At 40.0% G+C, this 21595-nt stretch overlaps 1 protein-coding gene across 2 annotated transcripts in view; it reads left to right on the top strand.

Moving 5' to 3' along the window:
* The first annotated feature begins 652 nt into the window (after nucleotides 1-652).
* The window catches only part of USPL1 (ubiquitin specific peptidase like 1), a 43058-nt gene continuing 22115 nt past the window's right edge, over nucleotides 653-21595 (top strand). The window contains exons 1-5 of one of the 2 annotated variants that reach the window (XM_011946923.1): nucleotides 653-1016; nucleotides 4021-4187; nucleotides 4717-4845; nucleotides 13609-14248; nucleotides 20762-20875. In XM_011946923.1, coding sequence (XP_011802313.1) covers nucleotides 4089-4187; nucleotides 4717-4845; nucleotides 13609-14248; nucleotides 20762-20875 — 982 coding nt within the window. In that variant the 5' untranslated portion in view covers nucleotides 653-1016; nucleotides 4021-4088. The remainder of the gene's footprint in view (nucleotides 1017-4020; nucleotides 4188-4716; nucleotides 4846-13608; nucleotides 14249-20761; nucleotides 20876-21595) is intronic. The other variant, XM_011946924.1, reaches the window with a different exon arrangement.

Raw genomic sequence — 21595 nt, 5'->3', positions numbered from 1 at the left:
CATGACCTTCCTACGAAAGCAGAGGCTTAAACTTATCAAATGAGAACTCCCCCTTTCTCTGAAGTTAAAACAAGGCAGGGCAGCTGGAATTAGTGCAGCAGGGACAGAACGGCTGCTGACTAGTCAGAACGGGTCGTGGAATGCAAAGTCCCTGTGCTTTCGCTGCTCCCCTTACCGTGAGAAGATCTGGGAGGGAGGAAAGGAGGAGAAACACCCCAGAATCCTGGTAGAAAAGCCCCTGGCCTCGAAGATGGGCTCTAGGGAGACAGGGAGGGGCAGCTCCGTGTGTGATGACCCTTTGTGAACATGCACTCTGTGGCAGCTTCGACTCCACCGAGGCTTTGGAAGAGCGGACTACGGATGCCCAGCGCGACCCAGCTGTGAAGGCCGCGCCGGCGGAGAGGCTCCATGGCACCCCCGCCAGCTTGGGGAGCCCTTCCCTCTCCCACCTCCGCGGGTCACCCCAGGGCCCAGCGGCTCCCGATCACGCTCGCGCGGACCACGGAAGAGCGACGCAGAAGCCGGTCTCTTTCCTCAGCGTAATCCCTCCGCAGCAGGCCGCGCACTAGTTTTAATCACGCCCCACCCCCTGGCCGCTGGCGCCACCTCCGCCACTCGGGCGCTTTCCAGCAGCTTCCAGAAACGTCGCCTCCCCAAACCCAGCCACTCACACATGGCGGGCTCAACAACCACCCGCCCCGCCCCTCCACGTCGCCGCAGTCGCAACTGCGTCTGCGGCCACAGGGCGGAGAGCCACGCCTCTGCGGAGCGCGACCGGAAGTGCTCATGTCTTCACCTTCCCCGCCACGCATCCGTTCTTTCAGGCCCTGCGTGCAGCAGGAAGGAGGACTCTTTTGCCGCGGACTGAAGCCGGAAGCCGCCTTCCTAGTGGAGACGCGAGTGGGGGAGGAGCAGTCCGAGGGGAACGTGGGTTGAACGTTGCAACTAGGGTGGAGATAAAGCTGGAACAAGAGTTCCGATCGACCCGGTACCAAGAAGGGGAGTGCCCACGGCAGGTAACGGAGAAGAGGGAGGGGTTTCTTTCCGCTCTCGAAATTGGGAAAAGAGACAGAGCTGGGATGACCTATGGGGTAGTCGGCGCGCTGAAAGGGTGGGCTGGGCTGGGACGAGGTTCAGGTGGGAAAGATTGATGATTAAAGTATAGAGTTGGACTTACAGATCCGTTTGGGCTCAGAGAGGTGAACGCTGAAGAGAAACCAGAGTTTGTTTTCGTTTTCCAACGAGCGTTGAGTTGGGCAGGGTTAACGGACCCTGCGCCTCTTGGGGCTTCTTAGGTTGGGTGTTGAAACTTACCTCCTTTGGTGCTGTTAGTCTCTGATTCAAGATAGTTGGGTTTGGTACCAGACAGGGCTGGGTGCAGAAAGCCGACCCTGTTCCTCGGCTTCCAGGTCGGTTGTGGCCTCGCTCTTGACACTTCACGTGCCGAGCCTACTCGCTCGGCAGGCTCAAATGGGTGGGTATAAGGCCCCCTCTTCGAACAGCTGTTTCCCTGGGTTTCTCCATTTTGCACACAGGAGTGTGAATTAAGTTTAATTGCATACTTTCTGCGGTTCCCAGGGCCAGCTTGACACTTTCATTGTGCTATATAACTGGGTTCATGCTTGGCTAATAATTCACATTAAGGCTTCTGGAGTATAAGTGGCCCACAAAAGTGTGAAAAGCGGATATTAGAAGAAAGATGCTGGGGGTGAAGTAGAGCTGAGGAAGATAGAACTGGAGAGCTGGGTTGTTTTCACAGTACAATGAGCTTTAGGTCATAGTACTACCTTTAGGTTATAATGGGCTATTTTGACGGACTTTGCTGTAATCGGGCTGGAGTAAATAGAGAATTTTAAGCTAAGCATTGACAGGCTTAGACTTACCTTATGGGGGCATCAGTTTGACAGTGATATGGAAGGGAAAGAGGTAGAGATTTGAGACTGTCCACAGAATTTGGTGACTTACTGTGCGAAGAGGGAAATAAGGAATAGGGAACAACTCAGACTTTCTAGCCTGTGTGTTTCGAAGGATGGAGACGCCCACATTTAAGTGAGATATGGGAAGGAGGAGCAGATTGTTTTTGAAGGGAGGAAGAGCAGCTACTTAGGGTCAAATTAAGTTGTAAAATCCACCCCAGAATTTTGTATGTAACTCAAAGTGAATTGTATTTGGAAGAAGACCTGGGGAGCCCACCTCTGGTATTTTTTTTAATGTCCCCCATATGGACAAATAAACCTCTGGTAGTAAATGAATTTTCTTTTGGGGGATTCTATATATTCGGGATTTCAACCACCAACCTATCTTTTTCCCGCTGAAATGTTGGGTGACGGAATCAGGAGAGCAGATTTGGAGGCTCTTTATATTTTATAATTGAGAGAGACAAAGAGAAAACCGTTTGATTTGAAAAAGTTTTCTAGGTTCCCTCAGGTAGTTGGAAATTTTCATCAAAAACAGTTTATTCAAGGTACATGGCCTACTAGTTTCCTATTTGAGAGTACCGCAGAATGATACAACGTGTACTGCTTCTCTACGCAGAATGAAGTATAATATGAGCACCAAATAGTAGCTTTAATTTGTCAGGTGCTAAACTTTTTACATGCTGTATCTCATTTAATTCTTAGAAGAAAGTAATTTTACAAGTAAGTTTCGGAACCAACATCCACAGGTACAAAGCCTGCAAAGCAGGAACCATGGAAGTTTGACACCTACATTGTTCCCTTTTGTAAGTAGATTATAAATAGAACCAGCCAAAGGGTAATAAGTTGTCTGTGCCTAAAAAGAAAGAAAAAAGTTAGCATCAGTAGTTGTCACCAGAAGGGGTGATTTTGCCTACCGGGGGACGTTTGGCAAGTCAGGAAAGTTTTGGCTGCTGGATCTAGAGGGTGAAGGTCAGTGACGCTGCTAAACATCGTCAGTGCATAGGACAGCCTTCAGAAACAATTATTTGGTCAAAGTTATCTGTGATGTTGCAGTTGAGAAACGCTGTCTTATGGTTATTTCTTCAGGAATAGAAAATTAAGATTCACTGATATTTTCTTTAAAAAGCAGTTTTATTTTTGAAGTTATTCCTTGGCTTGAAAGGTTTGTGAAGTTTATATAGCTGAACCAGAATAGCATAATTAGCTTTTGAAGTGAATTATGAGCCATCGATTCCCAGGAGATGGGTGTCATAGAATCATGGATTCGGATTTGGGAAAGACTTATGCCTAGAATTATTTTACAACATTTCTGCTAAGTGGTAATTCTCCTCTGCCCTAAAGGTCTCCTGTATTTGATTTTCCTATAATTGTAAACCCACAATTAAAATACTCTTAATTATTTTTGCTTACACTGAGCTCCGGTCTCTCGTAATTTTTACTCTATTAAATGTAGTTCTACGCCATGGGACTAAGCTCAAAACAAGCTTGCCACATACGTAATTTGTACTAGGACGGTGTTTATATTTTTGTTCTGATAACAAAAGAAGTTAAATGTGGTGTAAATTAGATCATTTACAAATAATAATTTGTTAGCAGCTTTTAATAAGTAGTATTGTAGTATTTTTCCCAACTGATGGAGTATTAATGTTCTTGGTAGTTGAAAACAATAGGAATGTATGGAATAGATGGTTCATTGTTTCTTTTGTTCCTGTCAGATAGTGGCACAATGGATCTGGGGTTTTTCTCTGTATAATGCTGGCATATTTGTTTCAAAGTGTACATAGACTCTAAGAAGTTAGGTTTTCCAGTTCTGGTCAATATAGTTTGCCTTAAATAGTAGCTACCTCTACTACAAGTTTTATTTAATTTGTTCACAAATGAGTCTGCTATGAAAACTGGTCACAGACCTCTGTTCACAAATTTGCTAGGTTTGTAAATGTAGGTATCATTTTCACTTCAAGATTATAATTTTAGAATATGTTTATTCCAGGACATATAGCCCTCAAAATCTACTTAATATATATGTCTTGTAAAATAGCATGGTTCTTTTTTATAGTAAATAGAATTTTTATTTAATTGTCTATTGACTTTTTTTTTCCAGGGTTCATTGAAAAAATCGTTAGTGATATTGACATGTCTCAAGTGACATAAATTAGCCAATGACTCGGAATGATGGATTCTCCGAAGATTGGAAATGGTTTGCCAGTGATTGGACCAGGGACTGATATAGGGATATCTTCACTCCACATGGTGGGGTATTTGGGAAAAGTTAGTGAACTTATTTTTTGCCTGAGTGCAAAGTTGTTTTTTTTTTTTCCTGTATTTTTGAGACTTAAATTCAATTTTGATGTTACCAGTTAACTTCTAAAAAATTGTGTCTTCCACGGAAATCTTACAGTAATGGCGAAAGATTGTTTTAATGTGTTTACCTCTCTTGTGTTTTATTGATACATGAAAGTGGAAATAAAACATAGACCTTATGATTTACTGTTCTTTGAAAATATGGTACATAAATTCTCCCTGGTAGTTGATGTTACTTTTTTTCTTGCAAATAAAATTGATGCTATTCTTAACACTTAACATTTAATATTTAAAACCATAACATAATTCTTTTTGGAATAATAGCTGTATTTAAAGGCTTATATGCATTTCTTTTATTTGCCATATTTAAAATGTCTTGCCAGGATACTTGTAATAGAAAATTATAATTTTTTCTGGTTACCTTTCCATCTAACTTTTAATATTTTGATATATTCTAGGAATGTCTATATTTTAATTTGCTTTATTTCTCTTTTAGAATTATGATTCAGCTAATGTTCCATCAGATGGGTATTGCCCTGCTTGTAGAGAGAAGGGAAAGTTAAAAGCCTTAAAGACTTACCGAATTAGTTTTCAAGAATCTATCTTTTTGTGTGAGGATCTGCAGGTAAAGTATTAATCTTATATAGTATATATAAGATTTTTCTTTTTTTTTTAAAGTTTACTCATTTTTTGTTTTTTAGGCTGTCTTTTTAATATGTAATCTCAGTTTCTAAGTCTGTCTGGTATACAATGTTATTTTTCCACCTACCTTTCCCTGGTTGCGTAAAGATCTTTGTTTTTATTGCCATTTGACTTGAGAGAGGAGAAAATACATTTCAAGTTCTTTTTTTTTAACCTTTTGGAGGTCCTTGTTAGCTATTAGCATCTAGTAGTTACTGTCTCATCTCTTTGGTTTATCTTTGCAACTGATGGGAAAAGTTGCGAATCTCTAATGTACCTGGAAGATTATTTTGGAAATTGGTTAGTCTAAAACCAGAATATATACTCTGAACCAAATAGAGCATAGAATCTTGTAAATTCTAAAAGACCCTTTTAGAAGCTCTAAATAGCTTTTAAAATTACAGTAATTTGTACCCACTGGTACAGCTTTTATATAGCAGCTCATTAAATTCTATAATACTCCACATTTTATTCTATTTGACAGTTTATGAGACTGTCTCATACACATTTAATTCTCAGAACTTTGCAGGATTTGTATTCCTATTTCATGAATAAGGAAATAGATGGATTTCAGAGGGTTTAGGAACATAAGATCCTGATACAGTGGCAGAGCTGTGGTTGGAATACAGACTTCTAAATTTGGATCTGTTTATTCCAGCAAAAAATTAACAGTTCATCAGAATTACCTACAGTGCTTTTAATAAATTTCTGAGTATCAACCCCAGATGCTGATTCAGTAGAGTTGGCCCAGAATTCTGTGGTTTTGTAACATTTGAGGATGAGTCTGATCATCAGCCAGCCAGGTTTGGAAAATACTAGACTTAATCACGTGGTTGTTAATAGATACTTATGCTGGGTATAATTTGAAGTAAAGTAATCCCAGGCATATCCACAAATATAAATTTCTTTATGCATATATTCAATAATTTTTTTATGAGTGTCACTGTTTGGCATTGTTCCAGATACAATGTTAGGATAAAATAATAAAACAAAAATTTCTTACCCTTAAGGAGGTTATGTCGTAGAGTGGGAAAGACAATAAATAAATATGTGTTTCTGTGTCATGTGATAAAAAGTGCTGTGGAGAAAAATAAGGCAGTAGGGACTGGAATGCCAAAGTAGGGGGAGTTTGCAATTTTAATTAGGTTGGTGAGGGCAGTGCTTCAATGAGAAAGTGAAATTCGAGCAAAAGCCTGAAAGAGGTGAAGAGCAGTGAGCTTGCTAGGCAGGGGAATCAAGTTCCAGGGAGGCCCTGAGAGAATGGAGGCTGCCTGTGATATTTGTGCTACTGCAGTGAAACCAGCAGGGCAATAGAAGGTGGATCAGAAAAGTAATGGGGGAGCTGGACCAAGTAGGGTCTTATAGGCCATTGTAAGCTTTCTGGCTTTGACTATGGGTGGAACCAGGAACCATGGCAGAGATGTTGGCAGAGGAGTGACATAAGTTGACTTCAGTGTTAAAAGCATTACTGTGGCTGCGCTGTTAAATATATATAATGGGCAAGACCTAAAGCAGGGAGATTAGTTATAGTATAATATGAATTATATTTGGTCCTTGCCTCTGGTTTCTGTCACAGAGCTAAAACTCTTGGAATTTCCTGAGTGACAAGAGTGTCCTGTTATTCATAATGAGCCTGTTTGCTAACACTGGGGTTCATACTAATGTGGTGACTTAGGATGGAGCCATGGATAGCCTCAGATGGGGCAAGTAGCTGGAAAGCCCACATGATTAGGGAATTAATGAGTGAGAACTTTTCCCCACCCACAGGCCTCCAGGAAAGGAGTGGAGGGGCTGGAGATTAAGCTGTATAAAAATATATCAAGATTTGGATTTAATGAGTGTCTGGGTTGCTGGAAGGGCTGGTGCCATGTGGGAGGTGGTGTGCCTAGAGGAAGGGGAAGCTTTATACCTCTTCTGCCCCATACCTTGCCCTACTCATTTCTTCATCTATATCCTTTAGAATATTCTTTAGGATAAACCAATAAACGTAAGTGTTTGTTTGAGTTCTGTGAGCCGTCCTTGCAAATTAGTTATGCCCAAGAAGCGGGAGTGGGAACCTTTGTAGCCAGTCAGTCAGATATACTGGTGTTCTGGATGTGGGATTGGCATCTGAAGTGGAGGGAGTCGTGGAACTGAGCCCTCAACCTGTAGGATCTGACATGGTCTCTAGGTAGATAACATCAAAGTGGAATTGGATTATAGGATACCCATTTGGTGTCCTCTGGAGAATTGCTTGATGTGGGGAAAAAGCCCCCACACCTCTGGTCACAAAACTGTGCTGGGAGGATAGAATATATGAAAATTGTCAGAATCCAAATGGAGTCATTTGTGTTCCAAAAAAAAAAAATTCCTGCCTGGTCAGGCAAGTGGCTGACAACTGTAATCCCAACACTTTAGGAGACTGAGGCAGGCAGGACGATTGCTTGATCCTAGGAAATGGAGACCAGCCTATGCAACACAGTGTGGCCTTGTCTCTAAAAAAAAATTTTAAATTGGCTGGGCATGGTGGTGTGCGTCTGTAGTCCCAGCTACTTGGGAGGGGGACTACAGCTGCACAGCACCATACCCAGGAGGTCCAGGCTGCAGTGAGCTATGATTGTGCCACTGCCTTCCAGCCAGGATGGCAGAGTGTGAGACCCTGTCTCTATTAAAAAAAAAAAAAAAAAGAGCCAGGAAAGGCTATGAAGAGAGAGCTTTCATGCATAAAAACCAAAATATCCCAAAGACTGCAAAAACCACAGCCTTGCACAAAGACCGTCATCACTTACCCAGAAGATACTTCTGCAAGAACATCTGCCCAACTGCCTGGTCCAGCCGTGGACTGGTGTCATCCTTGTTATTGATCCTTGTAGCCAAGGGTAATTATCTCAAAACAAGTATGTGATCCTCCTCATTTTCCTTTAAAAACCTTTTGTCTTCCCTTACCTCCCTGAACACAGTTTACTATGGCATGTGTATTCCCATTGGAATACTTGATTCCTGAATAAATGTCACTTTCTTTTTAAAAGCTCCTCTCTCTTCTTTTTATTTAGATTGATGAGTAGAAAGGAAAAAAAGCTTTTTTCCGTTTGGACTAGTCAAAGGCAGTTGCAGTATTCTGGGGTAGAGGGTGGTGGCAGAGGTGTTGAGGCATGGTTGGAGTTTATTTATACTTTGAAGGTAAAGCCAACAGGATTTGCTGAAAGATTGGAATATGGGGTTGGAAAGAGGAATCAAGGATGGTTCCAAGATTTTTGGCTTAAAAAATTAGAAGAATGGAATCGCTAATTACTGAACTGGGAAGACCTGGAAGAGCAAGGTTTTGGGGAGAAGATCAGGACCGTAAGAATAGAGAAGTCCTAGTCTTCAGGAGGTAGGTTTTTGGCTGTTAAAGTTAGATGCACTACATGGATTTTTAGTTTTGTTTGTTGTTTTGTTTTGTTTTGAGAGACGGAGTCTTGCTCTGTCACCAGGCTGGGGTACAGTGGCACGATCTTGGCTCACCGCAACCTCCGACTCCATGGTTCAAGGGATTCTTCTGCCTCAACCTCCTGAGTAGCTGAGATTACAGGCATGCGCGACCATGCCCAGCTAATTTTTGTATTTTTAGTAGAGATGGGGTTTCACTATGGCCAGGATGATCTTGATCTCCTGACCTCAGGTGATCCACCCGCCTCAGCCTCCCTAAATGCTGGGGTTACAGGCGTGAGCCACCACGCCTGGCCCAGACTTTTGGTTTTGGAAGCATTCTTTTTTAAGTGATAAGGCAAAAAATATATTATCAAGAATTTTAAGTATATACTTTGGAAATATTAAAAGGAATGTGAGTAATTTATTTTATTTTTTTTAATTTCTAGTCAGCAATGAGAGCCCAGTGTACTTTATGAAGTAGATTGCTTTACACCAGGGGTGAGCAAACATTTTGTATGATGCACAAGCAAGGAATGATTTTTATGTTTTTTAAATGGTTAGGAAAGTATCAAAAGAAAAAATGCCAGAAAAAATCAAAAGAAGGGCCGGGTGCGGTGGCTCACACCTGTAATCCCAGCACTTTGGGAGGCTGAGGCGGGTGGATTCTCTTGAGGTCGGGAATTTGAGACCAGCCTGGCCAACATGGTGAAACCTTGTCTCTACTAAAAATCCAAAATGACCAGGTGTGGTGGCATGTGCCTGTAATCCCTGCTACTTGGGAAGCTGAGGCAGGAGAATCGCTTGAAACCAGGGACAGAGGTTGCAGTGAGCCAAGATTTGAGCCACTGCACTCCAGCCTGGGTGACAGAGGAGACTGTCTCAAACAACAACAACAACAACAAAAAGGAATACCCTTTCATAATAAGTGAAAATTAAATGAAATTCAAATTTCAATGTTCATAAATAAAGTTTTACCGGAACATAGCCATGCTCAATCATTTATGTATTGTTCATGGCTTCTTTTGCATACAACAACAGAGTTGGGTAGTTGTCACAGACTATGTGGCTCATAAAATCTAAATATTTATCATCTAGCTTTTTATCAGTAAACTCTGCTGATCCCTGTATAAGTCCTCTGAATCAAATTATTTCCAAAGAGTTCTGTTATAAAATTTGGAGTTTACTGTGCTATAAATTGCAAAGAACCATTTGGAAAACCCCTTTTAATCAGGTCTTTACATTAAAATGTTCCTTGATTTGTGAAAAACACTAATATTCAAGACTGGTACAAAATTACACCAAATTGAAACTCTCAAGTGTTTTTAAACAGTAGGAAGTTTTAACTTTTTCTTTTTTCATGGAGTAGTCTATCATTCAGCGTTTACTTTGGAACATTTTATTAGTCTTTTTTAAAAACCCATGAAATTTATAATAAAGTTTTTAAATCATTAAGGTTAAGTAATCAAAGAAAACTTTTTTTGTTTTCTCCATTTGTAAAATGAATACATTATTATTATAATTTATCTTTGGCCATACCTTGTTGATAATTACTTATATAAGAAGACATGATATGTTTTCCTTTCTCCTGTTTCACAAGAATAAGTACAGGAATTTGCTTAAGCTTCTCCAAAACTCAGTGAAAGAGACAGGATTAGGTTTTTTTCAGCATTGGATTTTAAATGATACTAGATGATTGTGCTGGGCTAAAATACTAATACTTTGTGTATATTTTTATGACTTTTTTGAAGACAGCTTAAAAGCTTTATTCTAGTTATAAAAATGATACCTGTTCACTGTAAATAGAAACAAGTCAGGTATAAAGAAATACAAATCTTTAGAACATGTGGAAAGAGGCAACAAAATTTTATAAAAAGAAAAAGATAAAAATCTGAAATCATTAATTTATAAGGGAAAAATCAGGGCAAGGACAACTTATATTCCAGATTGGCCTATGGTGGGAGCACAGATTATATAAAGAAAAGTCAGTGAAGACACTTGCAAAGAGTGTGGATGGAAATCACTAAGTTTTGCAGTTCTGGGGCCTCTTATGGTTTATTACTGTTTTGTTCTTTTTTTTTTTTAAATATACGTTCCTTTGGAACCAAAGGTTTCTTACTGTTTTGAATAAGGTGGAGGTGTAAGTAGGATGCATATACCATGATCTTGACTGCTTGAGATTCACAAAGGGTTTTCAGCTCAGGGTTTTTTTTTTCTTAAAAAATTTGTTTTGATTTTTAAATTGTAAAAAAATGTATCATCTTAACCATTTTTAAGTATAGAGTTCAGGAGTATTAGGTATATTCACTTGTGTGGCAGATCTCTGGAACTTTTTTTCATCTTGCAACACTGAAACTCTGTACCCATTAAACAACTACTTCCCATTTTCCTCTCCCCCAGCTTCTGGCAACCATTCTAGTGTCTGTTTCTTTTCTTTCTTTTGAGACGGAGTCTCGAGTCTTGCTCTGTCGCCCAGGCTGGAGTGCAGTGGTGCGATCTCGGCTCACTGCGACCTCTGCCTGCGGGTTCAAGCAATTCTCCTGCCTCAGCCTCCCAAGTAGCTGGGATTACAGGCATACACCACCATGCGTAGCTAATTTTTGTATTTTTAGTAGAGACAGGGTTTCACCATGTTGGCCAGCTGGTCTCGAACTCCTGACCTCAGGTGTTCTTGCCTCAGCCTCCCAAAGTGCTGGGATTACAGGCTTGAGCCACTGCATCCGGCCTCTAGTTTCTGTTTCTATGAATCTGACTCAGTACCTCATATAAACGGAATCATACAGTATTTGCCTTTTTTGGTGACTGGCTTATTTCGCTTGACACAATGTCCTCAAGATTCATCCATGTTGTAGCATGTGATAGGAGTTCCTTACCTTTTTTTTTTTTTTTTAAGGCTTAATCTCCAGTGTATTTCTGTTTGTTTATTATACTTTAAGTTCTGGGATACATGTGCAGAACATGCAGGCTTGTTACATAGGTATACACGTGCCATGGTGGTTTGCTGCACCCCTCAGCCTGTCATCTACATTAGGTAATGCTGTCCCTCCCCTACCCCCCTACCTCCCTACCCCAAGACAGGCGCCGGTGTGTGATGTTCCCCTCTCTGTATCCATGTGTTCTCATTGTTCAGCTCCCACTTACGAGTGAGAACATGTGGTGTTTGGTTTTCTGTTCCTGTGTTAGTTTGCTGAGAATGATGGTTTCCAGCTTCGTCCATGTCCCTGCAAAGGACAGGAGGAATTCCTTATTTTTAAGGTTGAATAATATTCCACCGTATGTGTATGCCACATTTTATCCATTCACTTATCTGCAGATGTTTGAGTTGCTTTCACTTTTTGGGTATTGGGAGTAATGCTGCAATGAATGTGGGTGTGCAGGTATCTCTTCGAGATTCTGCTTTAGAGGTTTTTTTGTATATGTACCTTTTTATGATGCTTTGAATACATATATGCTATTTTTAAAGGATTCTCAGTTTTCTGACATGGTAGGACTTAGGAAGTAATCTCAAAGCATAATGTTGACAGGTTGTTAGTTGATGGTGACTGCAGCTAGTTGGAAGGTCAGAGGAATCTAGAACTTGTCCATTTATACTAAAGAATGTCATAGTAAGTGCAGTATTATGAGAGTAATGTTCATTTGGTAGAAGATGCTATCTGAGGGGATTTAGTGCATTTCAGTTACCTGTTGGTGTGAAACAAATCACCCTGCAACCTAGTCGCTCAAAAATTTTAATGGTGGCTGGGCATGGTAGCTCATATCTGGAACTCCAGCACTTTGGGAGGCCAAGGCATGCAGATTGCTTGAACTCAGGAGTTTGAGAGCAGCCTGGGTCATGGAGTGAAACCTTGTCTCTACAGAAACTACCTTGGCAGGTGCCTGTAGTACCAGCTACTTGGGAGGCTGAGGTTGTAGGTTCTCTTGAGCTCAGGAGCCAGAGGTTGCAGTGAGCTGGGATCGTGCCACTATACTCCAGCCTGGATGACAGAGCCAGACCCTGTCTCAAAGAAAAATTTTAGTGGCTTCATTTATTATTTCACATGATTATGTGAGTTGACTAAGGAATTCTTTTACATCATACCATGTCAGCTGGGACAGCTGAAATGTCCACATGGCTGGCAGTTGGTACTAGCTGATAGCTGGCAGTTGAGCTCAAGTAGGCAGCCAGGGGTCTCAGTTATTTTCCATGAGGTTCTCTCCATGAGGCCAACTGGGCTCTTCACAGTGTGATAACTGGGACTAAGAAGGAGTGTTCCAGAAGACGGGCTTGTCCTCTTGAGCCAGTGCTTATCAGGCCTCTATGTATATCATGTGTGCTAATGTTCCATCAAAGCTAGTCACATGGCCAAGCCAACTCTGTACAGTGCAGGGACTGGCTGCAGGAGGGCATGAATTACCAGGAGATGTAGTTCTCTAGTCTTAGGAGGGCCATCAAGATAGTAGTCTACCATACTTGTGTAAATGAGGCATTAATTTATTATTATTATTATTATTATTATTATTCTTACTATTTTAGAGACAGGGTCTTGCTCTATTGCCCAGGCTGGAGCAATAGAGTGGGGTAATCATAGCTCATTGCAGCCTCCAAGTCCTGGGCTTAAGCAGTCCTCCCACCTCAGCCTCCCAAGTAGCTGGGAATACAGGAGTGTACTGCCATGCCCACCTGAAAAATAAGGCATATTTTAAAAGCAGATCTTTTATTGAAAATATTCTGGTAGTTTTTAAACTTAGGAAAGATCCGTTGATTCTTTTAGTGATATGTTTACATTTTTGTTATTTGACTGAAATTGTATTAATGCACAGTAAGATTTGATGAAGTCATTAAAATTCAGCCAGTTGGACTCTAAACCCAATAAAGATGTAAAACAGCAGTGCTCTGAGATGCATATTCAGTTTCAAAATATAGGAAACATAGAAATTACTCCATGCACTTTTAATTTGAAAATACTTTTAAAATGTGTAGTGTAATGTGTCTGTCCCAAAAGAGTAACATTCATTGTAGAGTGTTTCTTTACATTGTTGAAAATTTTAAATTCACTTAACATTAGATTTTTATTAAAGCAAAAATATGTTTTCCTTATTAGCTTACCCTTGCGTAACTCAGATTAAACCCTTGATTGTTCAAATTAAACTGAAAAATTCTTTTGGAGGCCCAATTTTTGATTAAGTAGTTTGTCTCTAATTTTTTCAAATTTATGTGTATAAATATAACCTGTCATCAAATTAACGCTAAAATTCTATACATGTTTTTCATGATATGAAAACTATAAAACGAAGTTATTTGAATTTTTGTCGTTTTTATCATTTTATTTTTATTTTCCAGTGCATCTATCCTTTGGGCTCTAAATCACTTAATAACCTAATTTCTCCTGGTTCGGAAGAATGTCACACTCCACATAAGCCTCAGAAAAGGAAAAGTTTGGAAAGCAGCGATAAAGATTCATTTCTTTTAGCAAATTCCAAAAAGACTAGAAATCATATTGTTATTGATGGTGAACAAATTTTGAACAGCAAGCATGATGGAGAAGTATATGATGAAAGCTCATCAAACTTACCTGATAGTAGTGGTCAACAGAATCCAATTAGGACAGCTGATTCCTTGGAGCGAAATGAGATTTTGGAAGCTGATACTGTTGACATGGCTACTACAAAAGATCCTGCTACAGTTGATGTCTCTGGAACTGACGGACCTTCCCCTCAAAATGAAGGATGTACATCTAAACCGGAAATGCCGTTGGAGAGCAAATGTACATCATTTCCCCAGACTTTATGTGTCCAGTGGAAAAATGCTTATGCTCTCTGTTGGTTAGACTGTATCCTGTCAGCTTTGGTGCACTTGGAAGAGTTAAAGAACACTGTGACTGGACTGTGCTCAAAGGAGGAATCTATATTCTGGCGGTTGTTTACAAAATATAATCAAGCAAATACACTTCTGTATACCAATCAGTTGAGCGGCGTTAAAGGTTGGTACTAATATTTTTATTTACTTATTTATTTATTTGGAGGCAGGGTCTTACTCTGGCACCCAGGCTGGAGTGCAGTGGTGTGATCACGTCTCCTTGCAGCCTTGACTTCCCCTGCTCAAATGAGCCTCCCACCTCAGCCTCCCAAGTAGCTGGAACTACATTCGTGCACCACCATACCCAGCTAAGATAGTGAGATGGGGGCCTCACTATCTTGCCCAGGCTGGACTCGATTTCCTGGGCTCAAGCACCCTTCCTGCCTTGGCCTCCCAAAGTACTGGGATTACAGGCATGAGCCACCATTCCAGCCTATTTGTCTTTACTCCTTAAAAACATTAATGTTGAGTTTTGTCTCCCAGCATGTGGGAAAGATACTGTCCATTGCTTCTGTTTTCTGGAGGCCTAGGAGCAAGGAGCCCAGGAACAGTGTCACGAAGCTTGAGATGATACCAGTTACATTATCCTGACAGCCCTAAAGTCAGTCTTTTTTTTTTTAAGTTCTGGGGTACATGTGCAGAACGTGCAGTTTTGTCACATAGGTATGCATGTGCCATGGTGGTTTGTTGCACCCATCAACCTGTCACCTACATTAGGTGTTTCTCCTAATGCTATCTCTCCGCAACCCCTCCACTCCCCAGCAGGCTCCAGTGTGTGATGTTCCCCTCCCTGTGTCCATACATTCTCATTGTTCAGCTCCCACTTATAAGTAAGAATATATGGTGTTTGGTTTTCTGTTCTTGTGTTAGTTTGCTGAGAATGATGGTTTCCAGCTTTATCCATGTCCCTGCAGAGGACATGAACTCATCCTTTTTTATGGCTGCATAGTATTCTATGGTGTATATGTGCCATAGTTTCTTTATCCAGTCTATCATTGATAGTCATTTGGGTTGGTTCCAAGTCTTTGCTATTGTGATTTTTTTTTTTTTTTTTGAGATGGAGTCTCACTGTTCCTTAGGCTGGAGTGCAATGGCATAATCTCAGCTCACTGCAACTTACGCCTCCCAGGTTCAAGCAATTCTCCTGCCTCAACCTCATGAGTAGCTGAGACTACAGGTGCCTGCCACCAGGCCTGGCTAATTTTTGTATTTTTAGTAGAGACAGGGTTTCACTATGTTGGTCAGGCTGGTCTTGAACTCCTGACCTCATGATCTGCCTGCCTTGGCCTCCCAAAGTGCTAAGATTACAGGCGTGAGCCACCGCACCCGGCCTAGGCAGTCTTTTTCAAAACTGTGAGACTGTGCTTCTATCTTACTTAGCCTGTCAGGATAATAGTGGTTAGTTTTAAGTGTACTGAAAAGCAGAATGAAGAAGTGAATAAAAATCACCCGTAATCACACAACCTCCCTAAGATCTCTTGTCACCCTAAGGGATATGTTTTTCATTTTATTCTCTGTAAAATAGGATACTTACGAACCTACCTCCCAACGTATGAAGAATTAAGACACTCCCAATAACTTACGTTTACTTATGTGTTCCTCTCATCCCATTCTCTACCTCCCCCCATAAGTAATTATCATCTGAGTGTGTTTTATCATTCCATCTTTTCTCAGTTTTTCTTACATGTATATATCTAAACAGTATACAGTAGTCTCCGCTTATCACAGTTGTACTTTTCTTGGTTTCATTTAACCCAAGGTCTGAAAGTAGATGAGTATAGTACAGTAATATATTTTGAGAGAGAGAGAGACACCCCATTCATGTAACTTTTTTTTTTTTTTTTTTTGAGATGGAGTCTCGCTCTGTCACCCAGGCTGGAGTGCTATGGCCGGATCTCAGCTCACTGCAAGCTCCACCTTCTGGGTTCACGCCATTCTCCTGCCTCAGCCTCCCGGGTAGCTGGGACTACAGGCGCCGGCCCCTTGGCCGGCTAGTTTTTTGTAGTTTTTAGCAGAGATGGGGTTTCACCGTGTTAGCCAGGATGGTCTCGATCTCCTGACCTCGTGATCTGCCCGTCTCGGCCTCCCAAAGTGCTGGGATTACAGGCTTGAGCCACTGCGCCCGGCCTCGTGTAACTTTCATTACAGCTTATTGTTATAATTGTTCTATTTTATTATTAGTTGTTGTTAATCTTACTATGCCTAATTATAAAACTTGATCATAGGTATGTAGTTATAGGAAAAAACATAATGTGTAAAGAGTTTAGTTACTATTCAAGGTTTTAGGCATCCACTGGGGTCTTGGAAGGTATTCCTCTCAGATAATGGGGGATGGATAGTACTGAACCCTGTATATATAGTGTTTTTCCCAATACCTACATAATTATGATCAAGTTTAATTAAGAATAAATTAAATGTGGGCCAGGTGCAGTGGCTCACACCTGTAATCCCAGCACTTTAGGAAGCTGAAGCGGGCAGATCTCCCGAGGTCAAGAGTTCAAGACCAGCCTGGCCAACATGGTGAAACCCCATCTCTACTAAAAAACATAAAAATTGACTAGGCGTGGTGGCACACGCCTGTAGTCCAGCTACTCTGGGAGGCTGAGGCAGGAGAATTGCTTGAACCCAGGAGGCAGAGGTTGAACAATCACTTGAACCTGGGCTCACACCACTGCACTCCAGCCTGCCTGGGTGATAGAGTGAGACTCTGTCTCAAAAAAAAAAAAAAGTAAAGTAAATGTGGCTCAACATGTTGCTGTCAATTGGAACACTTGTTTCTTATTGTGTCTTCCACCCACAAATTGAATGCTTTTTCCATCTTAACACTTATCAGGCACTGTGGCCGTAAGTTTAGCAGTTGAGATGCAACAGCAAAATGAGCACCAATTTCTTTTTCCTCCTTCACAGTTTCAAGGATAAGAGATTTGTTCTTAGATCTCAGCAACCTCAGCATATGATTTTTTTCTTTAAGTTGAGAACTTTGACCTTTTCACTTAAAAGAAGCATTTTACAGCTTCTCTTTGGAGTATCTGAATTGCCAGCATCACTATGCTTGTGCTTTGGGGCCATTATTAAGTCAAATAAGGGTTCCTTGAACACGAGCACTGCAACACCATGGCAATAGATCGCGTCACCCAGATGGCTACTAAATGAATCACAGGCAGGGAGTGTAGACAGCTTGGATACACTGGACGAAGGGAAGATTCACGTTGCCAATGGAAGACAGTAGGACAGCGAGATAGTTCATGATGCTACTCAGAATGGCTTGAGATTTAAAGCTTATAAATTGTTTCTGGAATTTTCCATTTAATATTTTCAGACCATGGTTGACTTCAGGTAACTGAAATCATAGGAAACAAAACCACGGACGAAGAGGGGCCACTTTGTATTGCCTAATTTAGTTCGTTTTGAACTTTAAACAAGGGGGTTGTACAGTAGGTCTTCTGGGACCTTTTTTCTTGTAAAAATTTATAGGACTGCTTGTAGTTGTGGCTCATTGATTTTTCATTACTATATAATACTTCCATTTTGTAAATATAACAGTATATTCATCTACCTGTCAGTGGACAGTTGGTTTTTTTTTTTTTTTTTGCCATTATAAATGCTGCTGCTGTGACCATTTGGGGGCAAGTCTCCTGAGGCACAATGTAAGAGTTTCCCTTCTGTATACCAGAGGAATGGAAAATTACAGATTCTCGTGTCCAAATTTACAAGATAATGACAGTATCAGTTCTCCCATTAACAGTGTATATAAGAGCTCTTCCTGATCCATATATTCTCCTTGGTTTATTTTCACACTTGAGATTTTTGCTCTTTGAGTGATATAAAATCGTCTGTGATCTTGATTTGCCATTTCCACATTTTGAAAAGGTTGTTGGCTCTCTGTGTATATATTGCTCTTATTTGTTCCCTCTTCTGTGAAATGCCTTTTGTATCTTATCCCTATTTGTTCTATTGATTGTCACGTTTTAATTGATCTGTATGAGTTTGTGTGCTAGAGTTACGTCAAATGTTTTGCTGAATCTGCTCCCAATTTGCAGCTTGTGTTTTTACTTTTTCAAAGCTATCTTGATTTATAGGGAAGTCTTTATTTTTCCATTTGGAGCTAGTAATGTTTATGGCTTTTTAAAGAAATTATTGCTATTCCCAAGGTCAGAAAATCATTCACCTATATTTTCACTGAAAAGTTACAAAGTTTTGCTTTTGACATTGAAATTCCTCTTTCAGTTGGAATTCATATTGATGTGTGGTATGAGGTAAGGATCCATTTTTTTTCCATTTGCATAGCCAGTTTTTGTAGCTCCACTTTATTTTCTCACTTGATCTGCCATGCCACCTCTAGCATGTATCAACATTTCATGTATGTGTGCAGCTGTTCCTTAACTCTCAATTTTATCCTCTTGGTTACTTTGTCTAACCCAGCACTCATACTTTTAAAATTATTACGGCTACCTTGTAGGGCAAGAATCCTTACTTTCATTCAACTTCTTTTGAAGTGTCTTGATGACATATTTTTTCTGATCTTACTTGGCCATATATATTTTGGGGACAGATGTGACATCATACCAAGCTTTCTTTGCTTGACATTGTAGGTATTTTCTTATTCATTAATGTGCTAAAAATTTTGAGTTGGTCTTACAATCTTTTATATGGATCTTATACATTGTTTCCCTGTTATTAACCATTCAGGCTGTTACTAGTTTTTGCTGTTATAAATTAACACCAGGACAAATATCCATATATCTTTCAAATTCATTACTGACTAGTATCCTAGGAGAGATATTAAAATATGAATATTAAAGGTCTTGCTAAATACAGTTTTCCAGAATGGTTGTACCAATATATAATTTCATTTTCATTATGTAGAAAAAAAATACCTCAGTGCTTTCTAACCACCTTTGGTTAGAACATTCAAGACATTATGGTTTTGGTAAGAAATACTTTGTTTCAATGTAGGTTTTCTTTGGACCTTTTTGTATGTGTCAGTCATTTACAGTTTTTTGCAATTTTTAAAATTCAGTTTCTCACAAGCATTTTTGCCTTGACTTTTCTTCTATTTCTGCTTTCTCTAATTACAGGAACCCCAGTGTTAAGTAGATGACAGTTCAGTTGTTTGTTGCAGAAGAGCAGCAGTTCAATATTGGAATTAACTTTCATTTTATGTTTTTATCTGTTACTAATTTTTTACAGAATAAATTTAGTTTTTATAATCTGGTTGTTTATATGTTTGAGCTGCATTACTTTGCAATGTAAGTGTTTTTTGGCGTGGTCAGATAACAAAAATTCTGGTTAATGCTTATTTCATATTCCAGGAGAATCCAGATATTTTCATTAGGGAAACATATAAGCAGAGTGTGATCAGGCTGTATGAATTATTTATAAGAGATGTGAGTGAAAGGATTTGTTTGTAGCTTAAGAGTAAGTAGAGTCATGCATGTGGAGTCTTTTATTCAAAATAATTTTCTTACTAATCTTGGATAGTTTCTTGTCACAGTAATTCCATTTTGAAGATAATAAATATTACCATAAAGAAGTGATCCAAAACATAGATATGTGCCCAAAGGTATTTATCACGATAGTATTTATAATAGTGAAAAAAGAAATAACTAAAATGTTTGGCAATAGGAGAATGATTAATAAAGCAGTGTTTCGGCTGAGTATAGTGGCATGCGCCTGTAACGCCCAGCTACTCCGAAGGTTGAGGCTGCAAGATTGCTTGAGCCCAGGAGTTCATGATCAGCCCAGGCAACACAGCAAGACCCTGTCTACAAACACACACACACATACACAAGTGCTATGTTTCAGTCACTGTATAATAACTAGCCAGTTTTTTGTTGTTGTTCTGTTTTTGTTTTTGTTTTGAGTGTCTCACTTGCCCAGGCTGGAGCGCAGTAGTAAGATCACGGCTCACTGCACCCTGTAGAACCCTAACCCTCCTGGGCTCAAGTGATCCTCCTACCTCAGCCTCTTGCGTAGCTGGTACTACAGGTGTGTACCACCATACCCAGCTTTCTTTTTAAGAGATAGGGGTGTCACTCTGTTGCCCAGGCTGGTCAGAGTTTTTAATGAAGCAAATTTGTGTAGACAAAGCAGGATGTGGAACCGAATAAACACTATGTTGCCACTGAAGACCCCTTCAGACCCCTCAAAAATGACATAGAAGGGAACTATACGAGGTATTAGTTTGGGAAATAATTGTAACTTTATTAAGACTCCTTATAAAGTTATCTGTTCCTATGACCTGGCTAAGTTCAATAAAAGTTACGCAGAGTGGAATAAATGAATACATCATGTGTAGTATAAGTAATTGCACATAAGGAGGTAACTTCTTTAGCTGTTTTAGATATAGACATAGTATCTGAAAGGTTATTTTGCTAGACCTGTGATTATATGGGTGAGAAAGGCTTTCCCTGAGATTTTACCCATTCAGTAAGTACTAATGATTATTGTGCTGATAACATACATTAAGGGAATATATGGTATACCACAGAGAAAGAATTAAGGAAATTTTGTGTTTTGCTTTTTGTCTCTGTTTGCAGAACTTACTGACTCAGCTTTCATTCTTGGGAATGTCTCAGTTTTCTGTGGCAAGATATACATCGATGAGGAATTGATAATGTTCTTTGTATTTTCTTAGATGGAGATTGTAAAAAACTTACCTCAGAAATATTTGCAGAGATAGAGACCTGTCTGAATGAAGTTAGAGATGAAATTTTTATTAGCCTTCAACCCCAGCTTAGATGCACATTAGGTAAGTAATTGGTATAACTTGCTTGTATGATACTCATTTACCATGTAGAAATATGTACATCATAAGGAAGTATAACACTGTTTGATTACCTTGGATGATCATCTTGGGAGAGAGAATCGGAGTGGTCTGACTTAGGAGTCTACCACTGGGTAGGTTATTGTGCAGAGCCGTTCTATATACATATGTAGGCTGGTGTTCCACCTCTTGAGAGTGGGTGCTGTTCTCAGAACCAGGAGAATTTTAGGGGGCATATCATTAGTTGCTTCTCTAGTACGTTTCCTAGCAGACAGATCTAGCATTTTTAACCTCAATTGTGCATTAAAAAGCACCGAGGGAATTTAAAAGTAAATGCCAATGCTAGGGGCATTTGAATTAGAATCTCAGGGATGGGGCTCAGGAAATCAGTAATTTTTAGAAACCCCACATGATTGTTACATGTACACAAGTCTCATCTAAACCAACTATAGTAATTCTTTTTCCCTACCAGTGATTGCTGTAGGAATGGACATGTGGTACAGTTTTGGCCAGTGGATATTAAGAGAAATATGCTGATGGCATTTTGAGAAAGCTTCCTCACCTTTAGAAAGGGCACAAGGATGGGACCTCTTTGTTCTCTGTGACTTGGTTTTTGGCCTGTGGGAGTGGTGTGCAGCAAGTGAGTCAGAGTGTCTGACCAAACCTTTCTAAATTTTTTTAGTATTACAAAAAGGAGCTGTGGGT

Source organism: Colobus angolensis, unplaced genomic scaffold, assembly GCF_000951035.1.
Source record: "Colobus angolensis palliatus isolate OR3802 unplaced genomic scaffold, Cang.pa_1.0 Scaffold255, whole genome shotgun sequence".
Taxonomy (NCBI): Eukaryota; Metazoa; Chordata; class Mammalia; order Primates; family Cercopithecidae; genus Colobus; species Colobus angolensis.
Note: the sequence above shows the minus strand (reverse complement) of the source record. Positions and strands in the feature narration are given on the sequence as shown.